Source organism: Mytilus trossulus, chromosome 11, assembly GCF_036588685.1.
Source record: "Mytilus trossulus isolate FHL-02 chromosome 11, PNRI_Mtr1.1.1.hap1, whole genome shotgun sequence".
NCBI lineage: Eukaryota > Metazoa > Mollusca > Bivalvia > Mytilida > Mytilidae > Mytilus > Mytilus trossulus.
Window position 1 is genome coordinate 7963125 of NC_086383.1, and position 26344 is coordinate 7989468.

Sequence of the window (26344 nt, forward strand, 5' to 3'; positions counted from 1 at the left end):
TTTTCTCGTTTGAATTGTTTTACATTGTCTTATCGGGGTCTTTTATAGCTGACTATGTTGTATGGGCTTCCCCCATTGTTGAAGGCTGTACGGTGACCTATAGTTGTTCATGTCTGTGTCATTTTGGTCTCTTGTGGACAGTTGTCGCATTGGAAATCAAACCACATCTTCTTTTTTATATGCATTATATAATATTGAATAGACATTTATTTTTCCCTATCTACACTCATGTTGACTTTCGATAATTTAATTATATAGGTATTTAGGTATAGGTAACTGATATATCCTCGATTATTCAACCATGCATTTTAATTCTATTTAAACTGCTCGTATACAGATTGAAATGTCTAATTTCTTCCGGGTTGTACAAAACAAGCCTTGTTTGAACTTCCTAACAGGACAAAAAGTAAGTTACTTGTATTTTTGGAGTAATTACTAAGTTTTTACGTTTCAGTAATGATTTCTTTGTATATTTTCCTAATTTACACATACTTCTCAGATTCATAATAGATCATCAACTACTAACGACATATTTTTGAAATTGAGGATATTTAGGAATAAAATTATTAATTTTTGTTTTTGACAAATAATTATACATGTATAACTTTGTACTTTCAATATAGTGTAGGTTTCAGTTTGAAATGTAGTTTTGATTCTGATAATAAATTGTTGTACTATCGATTTCCAATACATATGGTATCCCCAATGCGTGTTAGTGCGCATACCGTATTAGAAATTCAACAGAATATTAATACTGCGTAGATAACAAACATTATACAAATAACTCATATAGCTGAGAGGGTGGTAGAGCAGATTGGTACCCCGAAAAAACATTGTCAGGTTTGGCGAAACCAAGGTATATAATTTTACTGTGTTCAGTTGATTTGAATGAAGTAAGGAAGAGTTTGATTATTCCCTGCTGTCAAGAAACACAATCAGAAAACAAATGTTTTACATCTTTATTTGTTATAAGAGGTGCTTAGAAAAATCAAATACCTCCAAAGTAAAAAAATATTAGAGACAAACTGATATAACAAGAAACAGGTCGTCAAATCCATGAAACATATAGGGATATGCCTACCAATTGCAATCGAGAGAAGACCCATACAATCTAATGCATTTCACATTATTACTAAATATAAATGTATATATCCCAAAAAGTAAAACTATATATATTTTGTAAGAAAATATATCATGTTGAAAATTGGTACAAACTACCACAACTATGAAGACTGTGATAGTAGACTAACTATGTTCTCAATCGCCTCTTCTTCTTATCTTCATACTTTACTCTTTTCCTTCCTATTCACTAGTTCCTCTTTATATGTCATTTAATTTTCCTATCTCTTTTTTCATTCATCTCTTCTTCTCTGTCTATATCTCTGTTTCTCCTCCTCTGTCTCCATCTGTTTCACCCTCTTTCTTTTTACCCTTTTCCTTTCATCCCTTCTCTGTCTCTCTGTATATGTATATATAAAGTAGAACCCAGGTGGTCGTGCGGTCTAGCGGGACGGTTGCAGTGCAGGCGATTTAATGTCACGATATCACAGTAGCATGGGTTCGAATCCCGGCGAGGGCAGAACAAAATATTTGCGAAAGCAAATTTACAGATCTAACATTGTTGGGTTGATGTTAAGACGAGTTGTATATATATGCGAAAGCAAATTTACAGATCTAACATTTTTGGGTTGATGTTTAGACGAGTTGTATATATATATATATAATATATATATATATATACTAGAACACACCCGCGAAATCGCGGGCATTCAGAATATATATATATATACTAGAACACACCCGCGAAATCGCGGGCATTCAGAGCGTATTTGAAAGGATGTAAAGTGTTGTAGGAAGAAATTTGTAAAAGATTTAATGACTTGAGAATTTCAGGAAAAGTATCAAAATTCATAGGTACTTGGGGACAGGAAAATGTTTTTTTTTAAACCCTCCTCCTTTATTTCCAAAATTCCCATTTTTTTTGTTTTCTATTAATTTCATTATGAAGATACATTTAGTGTACATGAATTATGAACATTCCAGTCAGAAGCCTGTGATTCAGTGGTTCAGTGATATTTGTTTTTCGTTCATTTTTTGTTCATAAATAAGGCTTTTTTTGTAAAACATTTAGTGACTTGAGAATTTCAGAAAGGGTATCAAAAGTCATAGGTAATTTGGGACAGGATACTTGTTTTTCTAGCCCAGCTCCTCCTTTTTCCACAAAAAAATCCTTTTTTGTTTGTTTGTTCTCTATTAATTTTAATGACACATGAATAATTGTAGCGCTTATCTGTATATTATGAATATCCATTAAAAGGGGGGTCGGGGCAGAGGCGGATTTAGGGGGCCCGCCCCCCCCCCCCCACTTTCTGAAAATAATTGGTTGCTTATATAGGGAATCACTGAAGCATGACCGGAGCGGGCCCCTCTTAGGCAGTCAACGGGCCCCTGCGTATGAAAATTTCTGGATCCGCCACTGCGGAGGGGCCCCTATCCCAATATCCCGTGCTTAAAAACATGAAATCCCGAGGTTCTGAATTTATTATACAAATTAAATATCTCGACATCCCAAAATTCGAATAAAGAAATCCCGGATCCCGAAATGGTCAATCCTGAAATTTCGATCTTAAAAACACCGGTTCCAGACGTCCCGAAAATGTATTTTCTTTTTACAGTCAATTCTCAGTTTAATAATTGATCCACAGCGGTCATTGATATATTATTCAGACCCTCTCTATTAAATAAACCCTGTGACTGCCGTGGATAGTAAACTTGAGAATGATATCAGACAGAAAATACACTTTATTCGTAGTATATGTATTTGTTTCAAAGAAAAAAGAAAAAACGCAAACCAGAGGTATAATCTGACTTAAATTTCGTTCAATGACGGATTTAAGACAGAAAATACACTGTATTCGTAGTATTAAAGTATGTTCAAAGTATACAGAAAAACGCAAACCGGAAGACTTATCTGACTTAAAATTTCGCCCAATGACGGAAACATATCCGGACGTCTTTTTTCTCGTTTTTCACCCAAAATAAATCAATCTGATTAATCATATGAATGGATGACAAATGCGATTATGCACTGTACCCATAGGACACAGAGGCATGGTGATTAATTTATTGTGGAAAGAAGAGAAGCGACACCCAAAATGAGGTCTTCTCGATTAATAGTAATCAACCCAACAATCCCGGCGAGGGAAGAACACAAAATTTGTGAAAGCAAATTTACAGGTCTAACATTGTTGGGTTGATGTTTAGACGAGTTGTATATACATTATGTACACAGCAATGTATCACCATCACTGCTGGTGATCCGATGGATAGATCTGTTGTAGAGTTGTCACTGACTCAGACGTACTTATATGTATATATAACAAGTCAAAAAGGGTACAACACCACCATTAAATAACCATAAAATATACAAATATTAGATATTTCAAATAACAGATATCCTTCTTCGGTAATTGCACGATGACAAATGAATCATGTCAATTCAAATTAAGACTCTATCAAAATCTTGATTTATACAATTTAAGCGAACGCTGGAACAATTTTAAAATTTCCGCAAAGACTACAGAAATATGCCAAAAATAAAAATAGTAATTTACGATGTGAAATGGCACAACTCTAGATTTCCAAAGGTTGTGACAGTTGAGATGTTATAACTGCATTGAGGGCAGTCCTCAAAAAAAAAATCAAAAATGTCCTAACCAATCCAGGATGGTAAAAATTAGACAACGGTAGGGCAACAGAAACTACATATTTAAGCCTACCAAACGTTCAATTATTTTACCTCGGCCCTCATTATATAAAACTTATTTTTTCATTCATTATTAGACTGCTATTCGTTTAATTTATGAGCGCAAAACATTGTTTACTTATCATCTCTTAAGAATTAGATTACAGTGGCGTATATAAGGATGGACTATTGACTGATGGATTTTGCCTTGTTTATCGTCCAGCGGCAAATATTTCATTACAATATTTATAAACGAGCAGGAACTCTAGAAATATTTAATGTGCTAGGGCTTATTTCTTTATATATATAGATCTAGTCTTTGATCAGATCGGGTATAATTGTCTACCCACTTTTTGAAATAGTACAGATCTAGATACAAAAGTTTTAGTACGATGGCGATATGTCTTTTCTTTATATAGTATTTTGAGTAGTAAGTGTATGACCTTTCCGTTTTTAAAAAAGTACATATGTTTAAGTGATACTCAAAGTATAGTAGATCATAGTACACATGCCTAATAATAAGAAAAAGTCATTTTTCAAGTGTATTTCAAAAAACATATTGACTGAAAAATGAAAATGTGAGACGGTTGGAATTCAGACTAGTATCAGTCTGTTTATGCTCCCTTTATCAGAATAAATTGTCAAGAAAGTGTGTTGCCCTTTTGATGTGTGTTTTTCTTTCTAGGTTAAAATACACGACTTGATATATACTTGAATATTAATGTCTACTTTTTCTTCCTTTTTAATATTTTGAATAATTTTCTACTGAACATCCTATTGGGAGATTTTACAGCTTACTATCTAGTACGGATTTGCTCATCGTTGAAGGCACTACTGTGACCTGTGATTGTCTATGTTCATGGATAACAATACCCGGGTTTATCAATGTTATGGTAGGGTTTTCCCCATACATCAAAATAACTTTTACAGAGGTGTGATTTGGATAGATAGAATTACACCATCATAACAATGAAAATTGAATTGCATCCTGAACTTAATCGTTTTCAATTGATATATATTTTACAATATACCTGTGAGCTCTTTCAATAAAGCGTGTTTTAGCATGTATTTAAATAAAAATCGGTAAGCTTCCTCTTCAATAAACTATAACGGTCTGTGAGCATACATACGTTATTTATGAAAACATTTAAAGGAAGTAGGAAATATCAATTATCCATCCCTTTTTTAAGGGAGGGGTATAGCAGAGGATTTATTTCTTCCACTTTTTGATACAGGCAAAGTACCCGGCCACGTCCACTTGTATTTTTTTTTCCATCTGATGAGTTAAGCCTTTTTTAACTGATTTTTATAGTTCGTTCTTATTTTTACTGTTATACCACTGTCCCAGGTTAGGGGAGGGTTGGGATCCCGCTAACATGTTTTAGCCCGCCACATTATGTATGTATGTGCCTGTCCCTGTCAAGAGTCTGTAATTCAGTAGTTTTTGTTTGATTATGTGTTACAAATTTTTTTTTCTTCAGTTTTTTACATAAATAAGGCCGTTAGTTGTTTTACAATGTCATATCGGGGCCTTTTATAGCCGACTACATTGTGAGTGGTATGGGCTTAACTCATTGTTGAAGGCCGTACGATGGTCTATAGTTGTTAATGTCTGTGTCATTTTGGTGTCTTGTGGACAATTGTCTCATTGTCAATCATACCACATCTTCTTTTTTATAAACTCTTTTTTCAGCAATATCCACGAACAATATGTTCCTTATAACAATGTATAAAGCAGTATTGATTTTATCCCCTATCTTACCTCCTCCGGGGAACTTTATTATAAATACTTCCTATATACATGTACATATAAAAGCCATTTAATTTAATGCATTTGCATTATAAATGCTTTGAATTAAAAAATTTTATATATTTAAAATAAAATAATAAAAAAGCTATGTCACGTGTGTGAGAATACTAGCCTTAGATAACCAAGATAACGCATATATAAGGAAACGATGTTGGAAATCAGATAAATTTAGATATGATGTAAACGATACATTTTCTATTAAATATATTTAAATATATCCACTTCCTAAATTAAAGAAATCAACTGTTTATAAAAATCCATTCACCCCTTTCTATATTCAATTTGTTAATTCAGATGGAGGACTCAAATGATGTTCAGTTTGAAACATTATCAGATGAATACAGTGCCAGAAGTTTCTATGAGCATTACAAAGACAATCTACCTCAAATGGTCATGGTGACACAAGGATACATGGGAGAGGGCATCTTTGAGACTTTTGACAGGGGACAGGTATGTATGATGGTGACACAATGATACATGGGAGAGGGCATCTTTGAGAAATTTGACAGGGGTCCGGTATGTATGATGATGACACAAGGATACATGGGAGAGGGCATCTTTGAGACTTTTGACAGGGGACAGGTATGTATGATGGTGACACAATGATACATGGGAGAGGGCATATTTGAGACTTTTGACAGGGGACAGGTATGTATGATGATGACACAAGATTATTTGGGAGAGGGCAACTTTGAGACATTTGTCAGGGGACAGGTATGTATGATGGTGACACAATGATACATGGGAGAGGGCATCTTTGAGACATTTGACAGGGGACAGGTATGTATGATGGTGACACAATGATACATGGGATAGGGCATCTTTGAGACTTTTGACAGGGGACAGGTATGCCATGATGGTGACACAAGGATACATGGGAGAGGGCATCTTTGAGACATTTGACAGGGGACAGGTATGTATGATGGTGACACAAGGATATATGGGAGAGGGCATCTTTGAGACATTTGACAGGGGTCAGGTATGTATGATGATGACACAAGATTATTTGGGAGAGGGTATCTTTGAGACATTTGACAGGGGACAGGTATGTATGATGATGACACAAGATTATTTGGGAGAGGGTATCTTTGAGACATTTGACAGGGGACAGGTATGTATGATGGTGACACAAGGATACATGGGAGAGGGCATCTTTGAGACTTTTGACAGGGGACAGGTATGTATGATGGTGACACAATGATATTTGGGAGAGGGCATCTTTGAGACTTTTGACAGGGGACAGGTATGTATGATGGTGACACAAGGCTACATGGGAGAGGGCATCTTTGAGACTTTTGACAGGGGACAGGTATGTATGATGGTGACACAAGGCTACATGGGAGAGGGCATCTTTGAGACTTTTGACAGGGGACAGATATGTATGATGGTGACACAATGATACATGGGAGAGGGCATCTTTGAGACTTTTGACAGGGGACAGGTATGTATGATGGTGACACAATGATACATGGGAGAGGGCATCTTTGAGACTTTTGACAGGGGACAGGTATGCCATGATGATGACACAAGATTATTTGGGAGAGGACATCTTTGAGACATTTGACAGGGGTCAGATATGTATAATGGTGACACAAGGATATATGAGAGAGTGCATCTTTGAGACGTTTGACAGGGGTCAGGTATGTATGATGGTGACACAAGGATATATGGGAGAGGGCATCTTTGATACATTTGATAGAGGACAGGTATGTATGATACAGATGTTTGTTACAATTGCCGGAATTACTATCCAAACGAACCCCTAAAACATCATATTTGATTTCAATATCAGTTTATAAAAATCTAGTTTTAAAAATGTCATTATGTTTTCCAGTTGTAACATGCTCCCTAATCCTACCTTTTATGATTGCATTATGATTTAAAAAAACCTTAGTCTTTAGTTTATATCAACGCAACAAATCTGCGTTCCTAGGGTTTATTGTGTTTGATCCCTAGAGGCTTCGTCCTCCGTCTGTCCGTCAATCCGTCCCGTTCTTGGCATATCAACGCGTATAAAGCAACACAGCAGCATTTCATGAAACTTTGTTGACAATAGATCTTAATAAGGATGTTGTTTATGTAATTTAGTATACGTGTTTCTCGTTTCTCGTTTTTATATAGATTAGACCGTTGCTTTTCCCGTTTGAATGGTTTTACACTAGTAATTGTTGGGCTCTTTATAGATTTTTGTTCGGTGTAAGCCAAGGCTCCGTGTTGAAGGCCGTACATTGACCTATAATGATTTACTTTTATAAATTGTTATTTGTATGGAGATTTGTCTCATTGGCCTTCACACTGCATCTTCCCATATCTATATACCATGAAGATGTGGATTTCAATAGCAAGTTATGATTTTCCGTTTTTGTCTATGAGTTAAGTCCTTTGAATTTTGGATTTTGGCTTGAATATTCTACTGCTACAGTTTGTCTCTGAAACCATCTTATTTTGAACTCGCCAACATATATCGCTTTCAGAAATAAGTTTAACTCACGTGACACCCAACAAAGATTAATGATATATATTCTATTTTTATGTTAATACAATTGCAGGTTTTTAGAATACAAACATATACCAAACAGAAAAGAGTGATTGCACTGGTTGTTTCTGGTGAAAAAGGGATGTACGGGTTACAGGGAAGACAAATTAGTATTCCCGCTGATTATGACGTCAAGTTTCACGTTTTGAAACTAGGAAAATTCAAAGGTTACTTTTAAAAATTTGATACGTTATGTTTTTATAAAATGTGACGTTTAAAAAAACCATCATCCATGTTATTGTTTGAAGAAATTAAAAAAAAAGCAAAATGATCGGTTCGGCGTTTTGTGAATATAAAAGTTTTGATACAAACTATACTGTATTGGTATTTTCATTCTTTACTTGAAGAAATAAATATGTTGTTTTCCTATGGTAATTTGTTTTGTATATATACATATACATTTACTTATATAGTTTTGATTCTTCACAAACAATTCAACAAAAATTATGGAAACGACAAATAAGAAAATCTAGGTTCAGATAAGAACCTATTGTAGAAGGCTCATTCATTTTACTTCGTAACAAAACAATAGTTACCCCATTTTTTTCTTATTACTTTCAGAAAGCTTTTTTTAATAGCTGAAAATAGTTAAATAAAACAATTTTGTTACTATTTTATTTATATGGAAGTGACTTTTACCATGTTTTTAGTCCTTTCAAACTTTGTGAAAATTGCACCCCATTGTTGTTTGAAAAATGCGCTTGGTTACTTAATATCAAATCTTTATCTTTTTTAATAATGACAACTGTCCTAGTTTAAATAATATTTTGCCAAAATACAAAAAAGAGATTTTGTTCCCACACTATTTTGATCTTGCATGCAAAGACATATATTTGACAAAAGTATAACCCGATGAAAATATATCTCCAGGAAACATTGCAGTATCTTTATATCATTAAAGATAAAGAAGATTTTATTACGGAAAACAAGTTTTTCTAATAAACAGTCAGTTATCAAATGACATTTAACATCACCGAGGACAATTTTGTAGACAAATAGAAAGATCATGTAATAGCTATATCAATTTGTACTTTCTTTTCTATGTAACATTGTAGTCGGCAAACCAGCAAGTTTAAAAGAAATATTGGAGCGCAAAGAACTCCCGTTGGAAGTCCAATTTGCTGGAGACGAGACAGTTTTAATTGGTTCGACAGCAAGAGCGGCATCTTTTACCTTGACTCTTGTTAATACATATGAGGATTTCTATCTGCTTGGGAATTCTATTTGCGATGGTGAGTTTATTGACACACATACTCATTTTCATCTACCGCAATCTGCCATGTATAATCCATATTCAATCTGAGTAAGATAGTTGATAAAATCTTACACATGACTGCAAGACAAAGATGCTAATAAAAACATAGAGAAAACAATCGTTGCCATCAGAACTCCCACATATACCTTTTTATGCGTATAGTTGTACCTGCCTGAAAGTTTAAACAGTTTTTAAAAGTTTAATAAAAATTCAAAGAAATCATTAATTTAAACGTCGGATATATTTATTGACTGTACAATCACTTGCTTGTTCATTGTACTTTGGCCTGTCCTATACAATCGCTTGGCCATAGTCAACACTTTGGTAACCAAAAATGAAAACGATATAGAAATTATCTTTGTTATTTTAGAATAATTAACAAAGGAATTCGGAAAATATGGTTTTTTAGTTTTTATATTATTCAATCTCTGGGTCCATACAAGAAAGGAAATAACTGCTATTCAAATTGTAAACATTATGGTCATTAGATCTTTCGTTAATAAAGCGGACGGGTTTGTTTTGTACATGTAAGACTGAAACTCTCGATTCAAAGATAAAAAGTAAGTCAGTAGTGTATAAAAATTAATTTGATATTGCGAAGAAACACAAGAGTGTCTAATGTAAACATTTTCGGAAAACATCTGCAAACACTATATTTTGTGTTCCTGCTTACGTTTGTTTTCTGCAAGCTTGCAGCAAGTCTGCTGAAAGTATGCGGCAAACTTTTCAGTTCCATAAGGGATGTTAACGAGTCATAAAAAAATGATAATCACAAGTGAGCATTTATGATAATCCGTAAATACTCCGTTAAAAAAGTTAAATTAACCTTAATTAACAAATTGTTAACAAAACTGTAAGAGTCATTTACGGATACTACATGTATACGTAGCTTGCAGTTTTCTGCCACAGAAAAAAAACCACCTTATAAATGACCACAACAGTCAGTCCTCTGATTGGATAGATTTTCTTCGGCCTACCGAAAAATGACGATTCCCATATCGAGAATACAACATTTTCCCGCTATACTGAGCGAAACGCGGGAAAATATTATAACTCGTTGTTGCGATTGTTTTCACTATACTTACGATTATTTATGGGAAAGTCTGGATTCAGTAATAGGTATAGGTGGAACATACCATTGGCATCTATATCTGATTTAACTCGGAACTTAAACTTAAATTAAGTGAAGAAAACGGGAATGTAATTTTTAATTAACACCATTGTCATATATATTAGTTGAAGTGCAAATAAAAAAAATGTTGATGGCTGTTTAACCCTCCCATTTTTAAAATAGTCATACTTTTTTATCTAAATTAACTATTTGAAAGATCATTCCAGTCAGCTAAGAGGTATTTTTGAAAAATTAATTCTGTTTTGTCTTTATGTTTGTGTATGTGTTGCTTTGTTTGAATGTTATATATTGTACCTTGTTTTGTGGAGAGGACTTACATAGGCTATGCCTGTTGCCCAATCCAATTCAATTTATTTGAATAACAAATATTTTAAGCTAAACTAACCCTCCTATTACATCAGTTTCAGTGAGTGCAACTACACGGCAGAACAATAATAAATATCTAAACAATAAATACAATCATTAAAGGTAAAATCTTAGACAATCATAGCATATTAACTTTATGAAAATCATCCCAGGTCAAAATTCATTACAATAATTCATCTGAAATTTATGACCATCCTTAAAAGTAATGCTGGCGTCACACATTGGCGTATATACCGGCGTGTACCAGACGTACAAAGTACATTGACAACATCGGTATACGTAAGTTGCATGTCAGAGAAACGCTAAGCAATCGTTAAACGCGCGCTGCATAAGTTTGCAATAAGTCGTAATGTAAAGGTATTTGCTTGGTGAACGCTACAACTTCAAGAAACTTTTATGCAGCATACACATTTTCATCCACCTAAAGCGTTGGCCAAGCGTACACCTGTACGCTACAAACACATAATCCATACACTACAAGCGCGTTAAAAACGCTACAAATAAGTTGAAGACACGTTTAGGGCACGTTATATGACGTTACGCACAGTATTGGTGCTACGTTTGTAACGTCAGAAAACGTTCATCGACGGAACGTTGAGAGAACGTGATTGAAGCTAAATGTTAACGTTTGCATCTTAATCTTAGCATCCCGCTTTTTGTTCTCTTCTTCTTTTTTCCTTTCTTTCTTTATTTAATCTTATTCTTTTAGTGGTGGTTAAATTTGAACGTAGTTAATGCATAAACAATCAAAATGACGTTGAAAATCACGGAAAAATGTTACAAGATTGCACGGTAACAAATCAGACTAGACATTTCGATTTTCTTATTATTTTGTTGTCTTTCATTATTTATTCCTTTTATATGAGAAAGACTTTTAAAAACACATTACGAAAACTATACATAAATTAAAGAATAAGATACATAATTGATTTATATTTACGTTCGAATGTACAACATCTTTACGAAAACGTACATAATTTGTGCATTTAGCACACGGTAACAAAATGGACGAGACAAGCAAAAAGTTAAAATTCGATTAGAAAATTCCACTTCCAACCCATATTGTTGTACTATTTGTAAACGATATTAAAAGCACATTAAGAATATATGTTTTTTTTTCGTTAACATATTATTGCATTCTATAAAATTTCTTACCGTAGAATCCATTGTAATTTTTTCCCCTATTTCATATGTCTTGTTACATCCTCTTTTGGACATTTCAATGCATCTTCTAACTCGCATATTTGAAAAAAATGCCCAAAACGTCGGATGCGACGTCGTAGCGAATTGTGCTAAAATTTCGCATAGCATTTCCTGCTAATTTGTGTGCTAATATAAGATTTTCTGATTCAAATTACTAAAAAAACTCGATTTCCATGTTACAAGTTACGCTCATATTTTTTGACGTTTTTTTCCCTTTAGGGTTATTTGATTTAATTTTATGTTATAGTTTTATTATTTCAAAGATATTACTATAAATCTATAGTCTTTTAGACATTACATATCATACCAGTTTTCATTTATTCTAAAAGACATGCTCAAATTAGGGAGAAAAAACGCGGAACTAGTAGGGTTCACCAATACTGTGCGTACCGTCTAATACGCTTCAAAATAGTTCGACTTTATGCCGGAGTCACATATTGGTGTATAGACAGGCATGCACCAGAAGTACAGATAAAATTAGGAAAGTCCGTAAACGTTAGTGGCAAGCCAGTGGAACGCTAAGCAATCGTTAAACGCGCGTTGAATAAGTTTGAAGTACGTTGAAATGCAAAGATATACGCATAGTGAACGCTACAACTCCAAGAAACTTTTATGCAACATACACCTTTTAACCCAGATCAGGTGTTTGACAAGCGTATACCAATACCTGTTCTCTACACGCACGTAATATATATGCTACAAGCACGTTGAAAACGCTACAGATAAGTATGAGACACGTTTAGGGCACGTTGTATACGCTTCAAAATCGCTCGACTTTACCTAAAACATTTGTGGGTATGTTTTAACATACAACCAATAATTAAACGTCCAAGACACACCGAGAGCAGGGATCATCGTCCAATATACGAACGGGACGCGTCTGAAATACGTCCAATAGACTGTTTTTCCTTTGTAGTGTGCATTCCATCTACTTTAGACAAACACCAGCTCTACACAAACATACGTTAATTGAACGCCTGATAAACGCTTAGGTACGCTTCTCGTGCGTCCAATACACGCTTAAAGCTCGTTGTTCACACGATACAGATGTGATTGACAGGTTGAATGCAGCCAAAATTACTAGGGTATTGGCAGCGTACATGTTTTTAGCACGCCCGGCGTACGTCGGATATATACGCTAATGTGTGACGCCGGTAGCAACTAAAAAGTATACGGGTATGTTTGAAACAAACCTCCCCACAAATAAAAGTCCCAGACACGCTGCAAGCACGAATTATCGTCCAAAATACGACCGGTGTCCTATAGTCATTCTTCCCCCATGCCAATTTTTCCGGGGGGAAAAATTGGATCGGTCCAATTTTTCCCCCCGGAAAAATTGGCATGATCTAAATTCCCCCCTCATCGTAATGGGGGGAAAATTTGGATCAGTCCTATTTTTCCCCCTTAGAAGCATGATAAGCTACTTTTCCCCCAAGTAATATTACGTCGGCGAAAATAGTTACTTGTTTGATTAGTTTACCAGTACCAAACCTTCATCATACTAATATATTTTTGGGGCCCTTCATAGCTTGCTGTTTGATATGAGCCAAGGTCCTGTGTTAAAGACCGTACTTTGACCTATAATGGTTTTCTTTTACAAATTGTGACTTAGACGGAGAGTTGTCTCATTGACGCTCATACCACATCTTCATATATCTATGTAGAGAGTGTATTTTGGAATAATCACGCATCAATACATATTAATCAATATTTTCAACAATCAATTTCTTTCAATCAATAACTGTATGAATTTTAAAAAAAAAGTAATCCTGAGGTGAAAGTGTGAATCTAAACTTTTTACGATATCACTTTATCATCTGCAGTAAATATGAATAGGAAAACGCTTTTATGTCCACCATATATATGTGGTCGGTATTTTGACAAACTTTTTCGAATGAAGAGGGCACCCCTGTAACAAAGTTAAGGAATCCAATTCTTGATACCAGACCTTTCAAAGGACATGCAAACATAATGTATAATCAACAATTCTTAAAAGCATCAAAATTCGAAAAAACAGATTTTTTTAGCATTCAGATAGCATTGCAATATCTGTCATAAAGTTGTCAAATGTTTAAACGTATATAATATGTTAATAATATAAAATATTTTATGATTACTCAGCACAACAATGCTAGATCTGCAATTTGCGGAGGCTAATATTTGTTTTACAGCACAATTCATTCAGTATGTAGCTAATGGTAATATCTTCGGTTAGCTTGCTTGTTAGCTGAACCGTGAAGGCATTGTTAGGCAAGGTAAACCTCCCTCCTTTTAAAGTAGCTTAGTCCTACAGAGAGATAGATTTCTTATCTGTTGGGCTAGTCTACTGTTAAAGGAGGGAAGTTTACTTTATCTAACAATGACTTCACGGTTCAGCTAACATGCAAGCTAACCAAAGATATTATCATTAACTACATACTGACTGAAATGTACTGTAACCTCGCTGAGATTCTGCCCGACAGCTGTAGAATCTAGTGTTGTAACACAGTACATGCAATACATATTGAGGATAAAGATTTAATTGATTGCAGATGAGTTAAAATATATATCAGTCTTAAAATTTGCGCAGCGGTATTGATATAAGATATATATATTTTATACAATCGTGTTTATATTTTATATAGCGAATGTGGTAAAGTGCTCTAGAGCGCTGAACAGTTCATATCCCGCATAAAAATCTAATTCAACACTGTAGGGTTTAATTTTCAGACTTATATATAGTTAACTGTGGGGGAAAACTGGCACGGGGAAAAATGGCTATATGTATACGTATTGCCAATTTTCCGCGGGGGAAGAATGACAATGATCCAAATTTCCCCCGGGGGAAAATTTGGCATATGCCAGTTTTTCCCCCGGGGGAAAACTGGCATGGGGGAAGAATGACTATATAACACCGGGACGCGTCTCAACATACGTTACTTAAACGTCCGATAAACACTAAGATATGCTTCTCGAACGTCCGCACTCTTAAAGCCCGTTATGCACACGATACAGATATGATTGAAAGGTTGAATGGATCAAAAATTACTAGGGTATTGGCACCGTACATGAATTTGTACCATGCCCGCCGTACGTGGAAGCTATACGCTAATGTGTGACGCCGGTATTAACTTTATGACAATATTTATAGGTACACTTTGAGACAATCTTTACAAGTAAGCGTAATGACAACTATTTAAGATCATTTAAAAGGTAAACTTAATGACAATTATTACAGGCAAACTGTATTATAATCATTTCAGGTAAACTTTGAGACAATCTTTACAATTAAACTTATTGACATTCATAATAGGTAAACCTAATGACAATCATCACAGGTAAATCTAATGACAATCATTACAGGTAAAGTTATTGACAATCATTACAGGTAAAGTTATTGACAATCATTACAGGTAAACTTAGTGACAATTATTATAGGTAAACTTTGTGACAATCTTTACAGGTAAATTTTGTGAAAATCTTTACAGGTAAATTTTGTTACAATTTTTACAGGATTTGATTTGACAATTATTACAGGTAAACTTTATGACAGCGTCACAGCTGTTCCTGCATATCTACCTGACCTTAGGTTTTCTATTGTGAAATCTATAAAAGGATACAGCGATGACCAATATAAGACCTTCATGTCTGTCACTGACAAGTTTGTAAAGGATCAAATTACCTTTGACCAATCATTTGGTAACACAGGTAAGACGTTGGAGTTAAAGTATCATACATTACAATAGCAATGCACAACATACTTAGTCTTACGTTATAATAAACGATAAAACATAAGAATAACCCGTTAAAAGTTGTTTACGTCCGAAGCGCTTTTGTGTTATTTTACTTCACGAGGAACTATGGAAGCTAAATACTTGAAAGGTAAGGATGCATAGAAAACGAAACAGTCAAATAGTGTTAGGATCTTACAGGTCTAGCAAAAAATATCTGTATCCATCACAGGTCAACTTTGAAATTCGACAATGGTCGTTTACTTTTATAACACAGATCAGTATATCCATTATTAAGATAAAGCAAGTGCAGAACATGCATTTTTATAGTAAACGTTCACTCATAAAATCATGCATTTCACTAAAACTATGGTGCAACTCCTTAAAGGAAAATTGACTGTAGACAAGTTTGACTGATTAGTTTAAAATAAAATAACTGAAATACTGAACTCGAAGGAAAATCAAAAACAAAAAGTTCCTCGTTAAATGACAGAATCAAAAGCTTAATAGTATCAAACGAACAGAAAACAAATTGTCATGTTCCTGACTAGATACAGGGATTTTCTAATGTATAAGTATAAGTAAAAACTACTACGACAAAAAACACGAAAAACATGAAAAGAGACAGATCAAGACACATATTATAAGTTATATGGTTCGCTACTGACCCCGTATGGATCCACAGAGGGTTAGTAAAATCCATATGGATGAGGCCGGAGGCCGAGTTCCCTATGAACTTTACTTACCCTCTATGGATCCGTAGGGGGTCAGTAGTTAACCGTATAACGAATTTATCGGACGCTGGACTTTTTCTGCGGCGTTTTGTTGAAAAATAAACAATGAAACACAACACCATTAATAGATGACGTCGCCCATTAACGCGTCATGAACCCCATATGAAACTTGCTAACACCATACGGTCTCATATGGGGTCACCACGTGACGGCGTTTAACCAATCACATCGTGATAATTTATCTGTGGTCCGATATTGGTTGATATCACGTGTAGGTAAGGCACTATCTTCCATATTTATCATCCATAGTTCAAAGATGTTTGTCAACATCACAATCAGTAAATAGAGGTCGGAATTGAGTTTATGTCAATTTGTACAAATCCGTCCTCATCATTGTTACTGATATGTCATATGATTGCGTCTATAAAATTATTGTATAAAGTGTCTTTGCTAACAGCAGAACTTTATCAAGGATATCTGTAAGAAATGTATGAAGGTCTGGATGGGATTAGATAATACAGAATAATGAATAATATATGCTTCAAACAATTAAGATAGAAAAAATATGCCAAACAAAGAAGGATACGATAATAATGGGGTACTAACAGTGGGTGCTAACAATTGGCGATAAATAAAAAGATTAGAGAAAAATGGTCACGTTAATTTAAAGTGAAGAATTGAGGAACTCCCATCAAACATTCATGTATACGTATTGGTTTGTATTTTCAGAAATTGCGCTGTATTCAAATGAAAGAAGTCAGGAAGTTGAAAGCTCTGTTGTAGAAAGTTATGCATATATCTCACCATGTGAATACTATAACATCGGTGACCTTCTAAGACATGACAAACCAAAGCCTGCCACCAAAAAGGGAAAGAAAGGAAATGAAAAAGTTTACGATGTCTTACGGGTTTCAAAGTACGACAACCAAACTTACGCTTCAATGGATGCTGAGCAAACAGACACAGGTGATCTGTCGACGAGTGGAAAGAAAACTGAGGAGTCGACTCAAACAAACCAAATACCAAATACGGATGAAAAGGGAATAGCAGATAAAGCTAACACCCAATCTGAGACTGTAAAGAAAGACCCACCACCAATACCCCCCAAACCACCCCAGTCAATAACGGATAAACCGTCCATTATAACTGCAAATACAGACACCGTTTTGCCTCCCGCAATCGATAACAAAACATATATGTCGACTCCAAAAACAGACGAAAAGGTAGACAGCAAAGATGAAAACATTATATCTGGCGATACGGGAACGCTGCCGCCTTCTACAGTCGAAACAAAGGAACCTGTTCCCTTAACGAAAGAACAGCCTAAAGGAAGAGGACAAGAGGTAACTTAAGGGAAAATGAAAGTGTACACACCCTTAATAAAAGACCTTAAACTGGTCCAAACTTGAATGAAATATTATAGAAATAGAGTAGCAAACAAAGAATATCGCCAAATCCGGTGGTAGGGACCGACGTAAACTGTTCATTAAGTTTATTTGCTCCGTTTGTAAGGCCTCAATGTGAATTTCAGGTGATAAACAGGGACAAAAGCAATGTTTCTTTGGTTTTTTTGGGTTTGTTTTGCAGTGAATGTAACGAGTTTGTGTCAAGAATGAATAATCCAAATCCTTGATTTTTTACCAATAATTAAGTCGTGTACACAAAACAGACACACAAATTTAATTGTGCTCAATACATGGATGTTGCAAGCTATTTTTATGGGCCCGCAACGAAGTTTTACCCTTGTCAAGAAATTTCGGAATTCCGTCGTTCCGCAACAAACCATTATACGGAGTTTTTTTTTCTAAACGCTTTCTGATATTGGGGTGATCTTTTGGTATGTGAGTTACTCATGATGAGTAAGAGATCAAGTTTAAGTTTTGTTCCGCTCCGTTAATCTTTGCTAAAATTAAGTCTTTACAACTTTGAAAAGTGTTTGAGATGATTTTTGATATTTGAGACTACCATCATGTTTATGTCCACATGTGTTATTGAAATTGCAGATTTTTCAACTTTTTGAGACGGGGCATTCGTGTCCCTTTGACACATCTAGTCTACAATACATTTCCAAATTGTTTCTCGCTTAAATGTTTATTTAAATTAGTCTTGCTAATACTTCAATTTGTACTATGACTATAGTGTAAGCAACATCACAACTGAAGGTTGAAACAATCGCAGCTTTTAACATATAAAGCCATCTAGGAATATATTTTTTTTATTTTTTTATTTAAAGGCAGAAATGGTAGATGTTGAGTTTGAAACTGCCAAAGAAGATTACAGCGCGAGAAGCTTTTATGAGCACTACAAAGATAACCTTCCACAAATGGTCATGGTGACACAGGGATATATGGGAGAGGGCATCTTTGAGACTTTTGATAGGGGTCAGGTATGTATTATCGTGACCCAAAAAATATACACTGAAACCTGGCTAATCCAACACCTGATTATTCCAACGTCCTGCTTTAACCTACACATTTTCATGGTCCCAAATATGCCTATCCTTGCAGAAAAAAACCCCGAGTATTCCGACACTCTGCTTAATTCGACATTTTTTTTATTGTATAATGTATAGAAGCGAAAACATTTAAGACATTCAAAACGGGATTGTTATGTATGATAGGCAAACACAGGGATATATTAGAAAGGGCATCCCTACGACGTTTTACAGGGACAGGCATAAAATTGAGAATGGAAATGCATGATGGTGACACAGTGATATATAAAAGAGGGTATCTTTGAGACATTTGACAGGGGTCAGGTATGAATGATGGTGACATGAGGTTATATTGGATAGGAAATGATTAAGAAATTAGACAGGGGATTAGTAAAGTTAAATGGCCAAACGATATAAAGGAGAACAAATCTATAAGAAGTTGGACAGAAGAAAAGAATTTGGGATTCTACAATCAGATAACTACATGTTTCGTATCTCATCTTTTATCCGCCCTCATTCAATGTCATCTCTCGAGTCTACGGTTTTAGTGGTAGGATTACGGACAACGAAAGAAATACAGACACTATTTTTAAAACTTTGAAAAAAAATGAATTTATTGTATCATTTGTTTACCATTTTACATGATATTTTCCCCTGTATTGTATTGATTGTTTTGTACCCTACTTTGTTACATTTTCCACCCAAAACATGCTATGCATGTATATTTACCGGAATTTGCCGAATGACGTAAAAATTCCATGCGATAACGTTATGAAAAGGCTGTAGATATTTTTTTTCCAATCAGCCCGCGAAGCACAATTTTTGATAATATTTGATTAACGGAATTAATGCTATTATATTTCATGCTGTAAAATTATAACTTATTCAAAGCTTTATCTGAAAAAACCTATTCAGTTCGATAGGCGATTACAAAACAAGGTTGAATGATCAATTTGGTTGTCTGAAACAGGTTTTATATAATGAAGATATACTACCTTTATATGTACGTTGACGTGACATTCAATTAAGAACTGGTCTTTACCTTTTTTTAAATCTTGGTATCTTGGTATTTGTGATGTACTGCAGTAACACAATTTCGACCATGTTATATTTCATAGAATATCACTGTTTTCTATTGTCGTCGAGATAAGACAGCTAAGTTCATCTTTCTGCAAAACGTATCCAACAAATACTTATCTTTCATTACTGTTATGTGCAATCGCCTCGCATGATAATATGTTTCTCATATTTTATTTGAATAGGTTTTCAGAATCCAGACATATTCGACACAGAAGAGAGTTGTCGCAGTCGTGGTCTCCGGTGAAAAGGGGATGTACGGATTGCAGGGAAGAAAAATCAGTATTCCTGCTAATTATGACGTTACTTTTCATATTATGAAACACGGAAAACCTAAAGGTGAGTGACGTTAATACTGAATATTTCATTTTGTGATACAACTTTACAGAAAAAAATGCATACTTAAGAAATGATATACCCGGTGTGATATTGGGGTGATCAGCAAACATGTCATATCTCGATGAAATCCTTTGAGGTATTACTCATGCACGACCGCTTCATGTAATTATTCGTCCATATCCATTCCATTTTTTTCTAATTTTGTTTTAGAATGACTCTATGGAACAATACAAACAGATGATTTTTTTTCCAGGAAAGTCGATTAGACTAAAGGAGATCTTAGAACACAAAGAGCTTCCAATTGAAGTACAGATATCTGCACATGAGGATCAATATGCAGACCAACAACATCTCGGTCCTTTACTAAGGACAGGCCTATTTACCCTCAGGCTTCTCAATACGTACGATGATTTCTTCCTCCTTGGAAACGCTATATGTGATGGTAAGTGTGAATCCCAACCGATGGTTGTAGTATTTAGTCTCTATTCTTGACGTAAACCTGTTGATTGTAGAACATTTTTGAAAAACCTCTTGGATTCAAACAAAGAAATCTCTGAAACTGACATTATCATTATCAAGATGCTTGACTTGTTGTCTGACATGTAAAAGGTTAATAGAAATGTTTTTGACATTTTGAGTTTTTTATGACATTTTGTATCATATTTTACATATCATAATAAATTCATATCAAAATATCTTATTGGATAAAGAACGTTTGATAAATATGACAAATAGAAAAATAAAATCGCATAACTTCAATTGATGTATTTTCAAAAAATGTTCATTTTACAGGAAACTTGTATGGTAGTGTAACAGCAGTCCCTGCTTATCTCCCTGATCTTCAGTTCTCCATCGTGAAGTCTATAAAAGGTTGCACTGGTGAACAGTACCTCCATTTCCTTTCTGTTACAGACCAATTTGTCAAAGATAATATAACATTTGACCAAACCTTTGGCAATACAGGTATGACGTCAAGGGTATCAAAGCAATGGTAATAACACTTTATATATTGGGTGCGTTTGACTGCTATCCTGCATGAATCATTATCATCAACAACCGAAACCAAAACATTGAAAGACAAAGATATATAAAAGTATGGCACACATATCTTGTTCACATGCAAATCAAGAACCGAAGTTCAGAAAAACTGACAAAATCAAACGCTATTAACCATTAGAACAAGTAAAAACCAGATGTAATTTTCCTGAGTGACGTGTGTACTTAAAATAAATCGTTATGAATAAATATCGCCCCATACTCACCTAAACTTTAACTTTGTTGCTATTAACATACATCGTGCTACACTTTTCCGAACTTTAATTGTAAAGGTATTTACACAAATCGCGCTATACTCACCTGAACCTCTGATTGAATCATTATGAATACATATCGCGCTTTACTCACTTGAACTTGACTTGTATTGCTATTAACATATAACGCAATACACTGTTCTGAACTTTCATTGTATTTTTATAAACAAATATCGCGCTATACTTATCTTCACTTTAATCTTAAGGTATAAAACAGATATCGTGCTATTCTGACCTTAAATTTAATTGTATTGTTAGTAACATACATTGGACCTTTTGTTAACTTTAACCGATTAATATTGCTTTTATCAATATATATTGCAGTATGCTCAGGTGAATTGTAACTGCATTGTTGTTGAAAGACAATCTGCTACACTCTTCTGAACATGCTGAACTTTGATCGTATTCTTTTGAACAGTTATCGAACTATACTAACATGAACTGTAATTATATCGTTAGCAACTAATATCAGGTCTTTACCTGGACCTTAATTGAGCTAATTGGCCATTATGACAAAAGTGTGTCATAAATCATATCTGATATTCTTCCTCAGTAATAATAACCTTCCACCATTACCGAACTGAACAAAGAAATAACACGAAGGGTGCCGTATACGGTACAGGAAATGCTTACCCGTCCGGTGCACCTGATTTCACTTCTGGTTTTTAGTGGAGATCGTGTTGTTTCTTATTTATTATTCATAAATGTTGATGTAAATGTCCTTTGGTTTTTTTAGTCTTGTTTACTCCTTGGTTTTCATCGTTATTGTCTTGTACTGCTTTGAACCGATATCGCGCTATACTCAGCTGAACTAAAATTGTTTTGTAATAAACTGATATAAGGCCTTTACATAAATGTTAATTGTATTGTTATTAACATATATCGCGCTAATTAAGTCACCCTAACTTATATTGGATTGTTATGAACAGATACCGCGCTAAAATCACATAAACTTTATTGTACTGGTATTAAATATTAAATATCGCGCTTTACTCACATAAACTTAGTTGCATTGTTATTTACAGATATCGCACTATACTCACCTGAACAGGCACACGCTGAAGAAAGCTATTCCTACATATCACCCTGTGAATATTATAATATTGGTGACCTATTGAGAAACAACAAGGCAGAACCAGTCGTCAAAAGACAGAAACAAACAGACAAGGTATTGATTTAATATGCAATATTACTTACTTTTTCTTGTTAATATATTAATCGTATAAAAAATAGAATGTAGCACAGGAGCGACCCAGACCCAATAACTGCAACAATGAAAGAATATAACCTATGCAGAAGTTAAGCAGCTCCTATACCATATATATTTGCTTATGACGTTGAACAAATTAAGGATGATTTAAATTTTAATTAGAATATATAGTAGTTCTTATATGGATTACAATTACTTCAATTCAAAATACTTGTTTTTTGTCACATGAAAAAGAAGTGAATAGATACAATGTTTATACTTCAAATTAGATTTGAACATAATTTTGACTACTGCACTCCTTTTTTGACATGTTAACCTATTTTGTCCATTTCTGTTATTCACACATTGTTTTATTGGAATTTTATTCGACCATAATACAAGTGAGAGTTTTTGCCATTTGGTAAGATTTAGATTTAGATTTTCCTTAAGTTCGGTATTTCTGCTATTTTTTGTTTTGACGCAACTTGTTCCTTTGTTTTTGATGTGTTTTGTTATTTGATTTTGCTATGTGATTATAGACTTTTTATTTGCTAAGTTAGGATACATTACATTCAAGTAAATAAAATACTAACACCGAAAAAAATGTATATCCAGACCAAACTAATATACATAACTATTTAGAATAGTAATTAAATTACTGTATAAATGAAAAGATGAATATCTCAAACATGTATGGAAATTTAATTACAGGTTTACGAAGTAATCCGAGCATCTACAATATCAATGAATCAACAGGAAAGCCAGTACGAAGTTACAATATTCGGCGAAAAAACGGGGCCTACTAGTAATCCAAAATTTGATCCTAATACAATTAAGGACGCCAAAACGCAACTGAGGAATACAGGTAGTTTTGGATTGCCTAGAAAGGATCAGAAACAAGGAGAAAACAAAAATGAGGACCAAAAATCGTTTTCAAATTCGGGAAATACGCTTCAATCATCGAAGACAAAAGACCAACAAAAACAGTCAGATACATCAGTCAAACAAGAAAAGGTCGCATTAGAAAAAATAAGTGATAACAAAAATACGGATTCCTGTTCTGACTTAACACGTAGACCCAAACCAACCAGTCCACATAATAGTACAGACGTACCACCACGTATCCCTGAGAGGCGGTCAATCGTTGAAAATATAGGATTAGTTCGTCCTTCACCATCAACTAAACCTGCAACTTCTACGGTTCAAAGGTCACAAACATCGGAACCGGAAGTGGTTGTAGATGTCGCTTCGTTAACAATAGAGGACGTAAGCGAATGGTTAAGGAAATTGAAACTGGAAAAATATTCGGGTGTGTTTGAAGAAAACCAGGTTGATGGTTGTATTCTCATGTCTATTGACGAAGACATGTTAAAAGAAGATTTCCATATGAGTCGATTCGAAGTCATGAAACTGATGAAATTTGTAAGAAATGGGCACGTTCCGCGAACAAGACTAACGGAGAATTAACTCCATTCAATATTTGGATGTAATGTCACCATACGAATTTTAGTTTTTATGGATATATATATGGATACACTACAGCTAGAAATCATGTTTAGCTAATAGTTTTTCAGTAGTTAATGCCAAATTTGATTTGCAAATACAATTTGACAAATGCAATCGGCAAGTGCTACTCTGGTGCATTTATGTAGGAAAAAAATGTCATTTGCTGTCATCCTTGTTAAATATTATGTTTTATTTTTACAAGAAGTATGTTAAAAATCATCAACAAAAGTAAGATAAAATCATGTAATTGCTGTCTTGTAAGAACTACAATAATTCTATTTTACTATAAATTTTTACATTTTTGTTTTGAAAAAACAATCAAAATTAGCCCCTGCGATTTATTGAAATGGATTCCAAAATGATACACACATTTGAAATAAAAAGGTTTTTTAAGCTAAACCTATTCCATCGCAACGTTACTGCGTTACTGAAAACAAATAACAAATTTATTTTGTAAAGTATATAGGGTTTAAAAATTTGCTGACAATAATCCAGGAGTTGTCTTTAAAATTTTATTCTGATACGAGTACTTTTATTTTTCACGAAGAGAAAAATGATCATAATATATTGATATAATCCTATATTTGAATAATTTGTAGACTAAAACATTCAATTTGATTTATCGAGTGAATTATTTGTGAGTTACTAATAACAGGAACAAAAAATCGAAACAAATCAACTATACTACAAAAAAGTAATATATAATAAATACCGAACTTTTTTGTTGTAGCCGGCTATAGCTTTCACTTGTAAAATTACAACACACAAACTTATAACCTTCAGCAGAATGTGACTGGACTTGTTTTGAATTGTGATACATTTTTATCAGGAGATGCATACTCTGCTTACAAATTTAGCTTCAATTTTGAATATTTCATGTAATTCAGAGTGCATTTACAGATTTTACATAGTATGAGGATTTATCTTCTATTCTGGCGCACCTGGGATTCCCTGGATTTTTGGAGGTGTATATGTGACTCAGTCTCTAGTTTTCTACGTTCTGTTTTGAGGACTGTTGTTTATCTTTTTGTCCTTTTTAAATTTGTTTGCCTTTGTATTTTCAGTTAGTTTTCACCTTATGAGTTAGATTATATACTTGGTTTATTCCGCCTCTATTTTATGGGAGCTCGTTCGTCGCAATTTAATAAACCTGCAACTACTAATAAGCAGAGCTTAAAAAATATCGTCTATAGAGGTTGATTCGTTTACCACAGGTTACATGGGCACTAAAGCTTGTAATCATCACGATTGGGTACTTTGAAAGGGCCGTAGAAAACAAGAAATGCACCGCCATGTGATTTTTCTTGACCAATTATTTTTTTTACAGTCATATACTTCTAAAAATCAGGTTCAGAAAAAACAAAAGAATAATAGTGAAAAACAATCATGGTTGTATCCCTCCTACAAGAGGATTTTTATATGATTCGATTTGAATTTATAAAGCTAATACTAAATGTAAGAACTGGATGTTTCACGACAAGGACGACTGACCGTTATTTTTGTTCAATTATTGACTGAAATACCTTATAGAAGGATTCAATTCACATTAAGTGGAAAATATGTTATAACAAATATGTTCTTCAATTATGAATATTAATACTTGAGTGGACCATATCAAGGGAAACTCAACTGTTTGTTAATTTTATCATCTTCTGCAGGGACATAAAAAGTGCACAGCCAAATCCAGTTAAGTTATGAATTTTCTAAATCATACAACATGTACAATGCATTTGAATTCTATTTATCTAGGGCATGCTATCCCTTAAATTTTTTCCAGAAGCACAGGTTTGTCTGTACTCTGAGTAAACCCCAAGTTCATTGTCCACTGAACATAGAAAATGATAGTGCAAGTTTTAGGTTAAAGTTTTTGGTCAAGGTAGTTTTGGATGAAGTTGAAGTCCTACAACTTCAAACTTAGTATTCATGTTCCCTATGATATGATCTTTCTAATTTAATGCCAAATTAGAGCTTTTACCCCAATTTCATGGTCCACTAAAC

The 26344-nt window shown here is 34.2% G+C and overlaps 2 protein-coding genes across 2 annotated transcripts; both read left to right on the forward strand.

Moving 5' to 3' along the window:
- Positions 1 to 289: 289 nt before the first annotated feature.
- Positions 290 to 17843, forward strand: LOC134689682 (uncharacterized). Its single transcript, XM_063549648.1, has 6 exons — positions 290 to 406; positions 5850 to 6005; positions 8105 to 8258; positions 9147 to 9323; positions 15564 to 15734; positions 17221 to 17843. Exons 1-6 carry the CDS (start codon positions 344 to 346, stop codon positions 17841 to 17843), a joined length of 1344 nt encoding a protein of 447 aa, XP_063405718.1. The 5' UTR covers positions 290 to 343.
- Positions 17844 to 18728: 885 nt separating this feature from the next.
- On the forward strand, positions 18729 to 24494 carry LOC134690691 (uncharacterized). Its single transcript, XM_063550700.1, has 6 exons — positions 18729 to 18877; positions 20188 to 20341; positions 20595 to 20783; positions 21134 to 21304; positions 22677 to 22819; positions 23552 to 24494. Exons 1-6 carry the CDS (start codon positions 18731 to 18733, stop codon positions 24305 to 24307), a joined length of 1560 nt encoding a protein of 519 aa, XP_063406770.1. The 5' UTR covers positions 18729 to 18730; the 3' UTR covers positions 24308 to 24494.
- Positions 24495 to 26344: the final 1850 nt, after the last annotated feature.